Genomic DNA, 6,118 nt, shown 5'->3' with positions numbered 1-6,118 from the left:
TGCAGACGCAGTAGCTGGATTGGTCTGTATACTCTGGTATTAAATAGCTACTTTATTATTAAAGAATTATTCTGTAAATTCGGCTAGATGCACTTTACGATATTTTGGAAAAATAACTACTACATCCATTTAAACCCGAGTTCTAGAATACCCAGTTTGCCTGGAAGGCTCACTGCCACCAATTCCTCGGTGTGTTCATGGTCATATCGTTTGTGTTGGGTGTAGATCGAAAACACGTCAAGTCGGACGTCAAATCATCAAACACGAGAAAACGTCTGCTAGGATTTTACATGACTGTTTATGATTTATTCATTATCCAATAACACAAATAGTTATTAACTAATGCCAGTAAACGTTAATTCAATTTAAGTTCATAATATTAAAAAACGTACGATTTATATCTCCGAAATGTATATCTTATGTAACGAAATCGAATACGAAATTTGAGAGTGATCACAGTTATTATTGACTAATAATTCTTACGTTTAATCAATAAACTTGTTGAATAAACTTTGTTCATTGCCTTGGCCAGGCTACTGTATAGTTAAATTAGCTGCGATATCTTTTACCTTACTATAATGCAAGGTATTTACGCTAGAGTGAGCCACGGACCTATGCTGGTTCACAATTTTCATATACCGGTCATGCATGTTTTTCAGATTCGTAAGTAGATGACAATTATTGATGTTCTTTTTGGATTCTTTCGCAAATTTTTAAAATAAATTGGGAATAATTTAACTTAAAATTGAGTAATACATACAAGTATATTTCAAGATTTTGTGCAAAAATTCGATTATCGCAAAAAGCTTGTGGGAAATATAAAAACAGCAAATATGAAGATATAAAACGTGAAAAGATGGCGTCGATTGATTCCAAGAAAGTAACTGATGTTGAAGTTCAAAATGCAAGTGATATATCAACATCAGAAGTAATTCCGACAAATACTGATCAAAATCCAAATACCTCAACTATTGCAAAAGTTGACGAGGAAACTGTGCTTTCTTCAGATTTGTTCGCTTACGATCCAGCAAAATATTCTTTCTGCAGAGAAAAAAGTATAGTCAATATTCTAAAAATTGGAGAATCCGGTGGCATCCAATTTCTTTCAGAAATAAGGAAGGGCGTATATAGTATTTCAATATGGCCTGAATATCTACGCTCTGATTATGATAATTTATTGGATCAATTGGAGCTAGCNCATAATATTAAAAAACGTACGATTTATATCTCCGAAATGTATATCTTATGTAACGAAATCGAATACGAAATTTGAGAGTGATCACAGTTATTATTGACTAATAATTCTTACGTTTAATCAATAAACTTGTTGAATAAGCTTTGTGCATTGCCTCGGCCAGGCTACTGTATAGTTAAATTAGCCGCGGTAGGTTTACCTTCCTGTAGTACAAGGTATTTACGCTAGAGTGAGCCACGGACCTATGCTGGTTCACAATTTTCTTATACCGGTCATGCGTGTTTTTCAGATTCGTAAGTAGGTGATAATTATTGATGTTCTTTTTGGATTCTTTCGCAAATTTTTAAAATAAATTAGGATTAGTTTAACTTAAAATTGAGTAATACAAGTATATTTCAAGATTTTGTGCTAAAATTCAGTTATCTCGAAAAGTTTGTGACAAATATACAAATTTCAAATACGTGGATATAATAAGTGTAAAGATGATATCGGTTGATTCCAACAAAGTAACTAATGTTGAAGTTAAAAATGAGAATGATATATCAACATCAGAAGTAATTCAGACAAATGATGATAATGATCAAAATCTAAATACCTCAACTATTGCAAAAGTTGATGATGAAACTATGGTTTCTTCAGAAATATCCACTAGTAATAAAGCATTATACTCTTTCTGCATAGAAAAAAGTATAGTGAATGCTTTAACTGTTGGAGAAAAGGGTGCTGTCGAAATTCAGACGGCAATAAAGAATAATGCATATGGTGTTACATTATTGCCTAATAATGCAGAACTTGATTATGAAAAATTAGTAATCGATTTGCCTAGGAAGTGCTCGCAAATGGCAAAACGTTCAACTCATAGGTAAATAATAGCAATATGCTATATACCATTTCAACAAATTAGACGTTAATATAGTTTGCAAAATTATTAAGTTTTAGACCAAATGTAGGAGATTTAATATGTGGTCGAAGAGCTGATGGAGATTGGCTTAGGGGATATGTTGTATCTAACCAACCATCCATAAGAATGGCTATGATAGAGGAAGCTAAAATAGTGCCAATTAATAAGACTGCTATATGCGATAAAATCTTTTTAGATATTTATGCATTTGGTGCAATTTGTGAAGTGACTGATGCTAAACATAAATTTGAAGTAAGATTTATAATATCTAATATGCTGTTAAATATAATGTATGTTACATCTTAATTTCTCAATTATAACTTCTAGGAAGGTGATATGTGTGAATTTGAAGTAACAGGCCAAACACGTAATAAGGAACAAGGCGGAGTTGAAATATCAATTATTAAAAAGGAGATGAATGTCTATCTGAAGATAAAAGCTACTGTAAAGCCTTGGATACCAATGCCTGAACAAATAGGATTACAGTATACTGAATTGAAAAATGAATCTGAGGTATGATTTTTGGTTTTAATTTAAATAAAAATAGTTATTATTTTACTATTATTTTATTTATTTTACCATTGCTTTTAGACAAAGTATCATTTTTTCATGTAAACCATTTTTTCAGGTATGCCTTACTTCTTATCGAAGTCATATACATCTGTTTGTTCGTCCCTTAGATACTGCAGGTTTGGAACACTATAACCATGTTATGCAAAATGTTGCCAAATGCGCTCAAACATGTACGTAAAATAGTTGATAAGATTTAGAAAGAATTAAACTTACTTTGTATAAACTTGTATAAAATAAAAATACCGTTTCTTTTTCTTTCCTATAGCTCCATTTTTAAAAGAACTGCCAGTTGTGGGGCAAATGGTAATAGCTCAGTTTGCTGACGAAAATTATTATCGTGCAATTGTTACTAAGGTACTAGGTGGCAAAATTACAGTTTCATATGTTGATCTTGGTAATACAAAAGTTACAGATATAAAGAAACTTAAGATTTTATCTGATAATTTGAAGCAGGTGGGTTATAATTTAATATACGTATGATAATATAGTTTAAAAGTATTTGTATCTATTTAATCTATTAATCTAATTTTTAAAAAAAGCTCCGATCCTGTGCAACAAAAGTTGTACTAAAAGATGTTCCTAAAGATGTTCCTATGACGAAAGAAGTAAATGATTATCTAGCTCACTTAGTAGGAACTGAAGTTCCTCTGTTATGTACATTTGATGGTATACCTTCCAAAGACGGTGTATGTCTGAAATTTCATGATGGAGAAGACATTAATAAAGTGATAAGTAAATTACTCGAGCCGATATCTAAGGAAGCTGCTGAATGAATAGAGAAATGAATCTCAGAATTAGTTGCTTCCAATATTTGTATTAAAATAAAAATTATTGACCGTGTGCTCGAAATTGCAATGTATAATGTGGAATTACCATTGGTTAAAGCCAAATTAATTACAGATGGTTTAATATCAGCTTGAAAAAAAAAATATGCAACTCATTATGCAAAAGAAGAACCTCTTAGTTATAATGTTTGAAGCTAAAGTTAAGATATTTTTAGTTAAAATAGTTAAAACATGATTTGTTTCTTGAAAGTATTTTAATATTTTTTGGAGACATTCCACACTTTGATATTATTGTATCTTCTGTTATTTAACAGTTCAAAAATTTGATATCTTAAATTAGAAATTGCAATGTGTCACTCAATTACTATGTAAGAACAGTACTTTTTGAACAATTTTTTTATATTTACTTTTGTCAATATTATATTTTATTTCCGTGAATCTCCATATTCAACATACTTTTTGCGAGACTTGTATTTTGTGTACAATTTATAATAAATATGAAGTGAAAATAAAGAGTTCGCTCCGTGTAGTTAATTGTATATTGAAAGATAAATTTGTTGACTGTGGTAATCTTTTCACTAATAAAAATTATAAACTTTTTATAATTTTATAGTAGGTATTTCTTGTGAGTTCAGTACCTAATTTAATTGAAATTATAGCTGATTTGACGATTTATCATCCTAACCTATCTTACATCAGCTGACTAACCTCCTTGATGTGTCTGTTCAGATGACAGATCGCTGTGAGCAACTGTTCGATTTAAATAATACGAGGCTTCCAAATAATAGGAATAATAAATGATGAATGTTCAAATAAGACACCCTTACGAGGGTCTATTACATAAGTATACTAATGCCATGAAAGGATGGCAATATCGTTGGTTTATACTTAGACCAGAAACTGGAGAATTGCACTATTTTCTAAGCGAATCTGAACGAAATCAACGGCCACGATGCTCAATATATTTAGCTGGTGCAGTAATTGCGCCGAGTGATGAAGATTCTAATACCTTCACCGTTAATTCTGCTACAGGTATTTAGAGCTTGTCATGTAATATAACACCTCACTCTTTACAAGCTCGTGTAATATAGCTACCAAAGTATAATACTTATGATAACGTTTATGCATCAATATAGGTGATATGATAAAATTAAGAGCTACAGACGCCCGAGCTCGTCAAGAATGGGTTGACAAACTGCGAGCTGTTACAGAAATGTATACTAGAGCAATAGCTAGTAGTCATCCTCCTTTACCTCCAAGAGAACATTCTGCCAATTCCAACAGAAATCCAGTTGCCAAACTGGAAGTTTTAGACGCATTTGCCAATTGTCAGGAGCAATTAAGAAAAGTAGAAAAACATAATCTTGCATTAGCCCAAACCATTGAGAACTCAAGTTTAAATTTAGACCCTGATTTGTTAGTACTTAAAGCGACTGCACATACTACTTTACATATATTAAACCAATGCCTCAATATATTATATCAGTAACTTATTAGAAATTTTATTATCATTTATCAAAAATATGAAATGATTATTTTATCAATTATTATCAAAATGTATCCAAGTTCATTCCATTTAATTTGTATAAGATATATTTTTAATTTGTTACTGACGATCCAGATGTACGATCTTCCAAGTCAGTGACATGTGAAAGATTGCTTTCTTATTAATTGCTAGATAGAAACAAATAATTACCACATTTGTAATATTTTTCAATATAAGGTCTTGCTATGGTGTGGAGTTGTTTCAAACCTTTAAATCTATATATATATAGATACTAATCGGATTAATATAGAATTAAACAAGTGTTTGTGATTATTATATGTAGACATATGAATAAAAAAAATATACTCATATATATAATAATTAATTATTATTAATAAGGCATCATTATTAAAACATACATGTTTCAATTTAAGAAATACGTTCATAACATTCTGTAAAAAAGCATTTCTCTCGGATTTATATTTATATCAATGTTGAAGTAAAAGGATAAGGACAACACTGAAATTCCCTCGGAGAATAAATGTGAAGGACAGAATTTAGGTGAAGATGCACAAGCAAGTGTTTTAACGTGCTTAGAGAACAGACTCGATCAGTTTCATTATTGTATGGCCTTGGTAAGGAACATCGTGCATTTGCATGTTCACAGCTTAAAAATTTAAATGAATGCGATTAATAGAAAGTGGCGGGAAAACAATGTCTGTTGCATCAATTTCGGAACGTTTAACTGAAGCTGCAGGTGATAATATTTACATGACGGAAAACGGTGCGTCGATCGATACAGCCAAAAAAAGAAATACGAAAGCAATTGGTAAATCTTGCGGATTTCATTTAACAAAATCAATGTAGGATCGTTATCCGTGGATAAGCCATACCGAAACCGGCAGTCTTGCTCATAATGTTGAACTTGGGTAAGAATAAGAAAACAACGAAATAATCTGTTTTATTTTATCTGTTAAATGTTAGAGCTGGTGATTGTTTAATTATTATCGATGGAAAGGATTTAATAGAACTAAAAATAGTACAAATAGCGGCTTTAGTCCATCATCATAAAGGATGTGATTTAAAATTATTTATTTGCAGATACATTAAGGAAGGAGTCAAAGAATTGTCATAGCTGTGAAAGGATCATTGCCAGAAGTGGCCTGTAAACTTGCAGA

At 31.0% G+C, this 6,118-nt stretch overlaps 2 protein-coding genes across 3 annotated transcripts; both read left to right on the top strand.

The window, feature by feature from the left end:
* Positions 1 to 1,204: 1,204 nt before the first annotated feature.
* On the top strand, positions 1,205 to 3,971 carry LOC122575380. The gene is made up of 6 exons (XM_043744212.1): positions 1,205 to 2,057; positions 2,129 to 2,348; positions 2,424 to 2,609; positions 2,725 to 2,839; positions 2,935 to 3,122; positions 3,209 to 3,971. Exons 1-6 carry the CDS (start codon positions 1,678 to 1,680, stop codon positions 3,440 to 3,442), a joined length of 1,323 nt encoding a protein of 440 aa, XP_043600147.1. The 5' UTR covers positions 1,205 to 1,677; the 3' UTR covers positions 3,443 to 3,971.
* LOC122575382 (oxysterol-binding protein-related protein 11) lies at positions 3,265 to 5,311 on the top strand. 2 transcript variants are annotated; one of them, XM_043744217.1, is made up of 3 exons: positions 3,265 to 3,401; positions 4,184 to 4,486; positions 4,591 to 5,311. In XM_043744217.1, exons 2-3 carry the CDS (start codon positions 4,252 to 4,254, stop codon positions 4,941 to 4,943), a joined length of 588 nt encoding a protein of 195 aa, XP_043600152.1. In that variant the 5' UTR covers positions 3,265 to 3,401; positions 4,184 to 4,251; the 3' UTR covers positions 4,944 to 5,311. The 2 variants fall into 2 exon arrangements, with proteins under 2 accessions (XP_043600152.1, XP_043600151.1); XM_043744216.1 differs by lacking the exon at positions 3,265 to 3,401 and adding an exon at positions 3,944 to 4,066.
* The last annotated feature ends 807 nt before the right edge of the window (positions 5,312 to 6,118 follow it).

Source organism: Bombus pyrosoma, linkage group LG15 (assembly GCF_014825855.1).
Source record: "Bombus pyrosoma isolate SC7728 linkage group LG15, ASM1482585v1, whole genome shotgun sequence".
Classification (NCBI taxonomy): Eukaryota; Metazoa; Arthropoda; class Insecta; order Hymenoptera; family Apidae; genus Bombus; species Bombus pyrosoma.
This window is presented reverse-complemented; position numbering and strand designations above follow the sequence as displayed.

Coding starts and splice junctions, on each gene's coding strand:
- LOC122575380 (XM_043744212.1), top strand. CDS start 1,678: ATGATATCGGTTGATTCCAACAAAGTAACTAATGTTGAAGTTAAAAAT. Junction 2,840..2,934: donor TGCCAAATGCGCTCAAACAT/GTACGTAAAATA, acceptor TCTTTCCTATAG/CTCCATTTTTAAAAGAACTG. Junction 3,123..3,208: donor TATCTGATAATTTGAAGCAG/GTGGGTTATAAT, acceptor TTTTAAAAAAAG/CTCCGATCCTGTGCAACAAA.
- LOC122575382 (XM_043744217.1), top strand. CDS start 4,252: ATGATGAATGTTCAAATAAGACACCCTTACGAGGGTCTATTACATAAG. Junction 4,487..4,590: donor CACCGTTAATTCTGCTACAG/GTATTTAGAGCT, acceptor GCATCAATATAG/GTGATATGATAAAATTAAGA.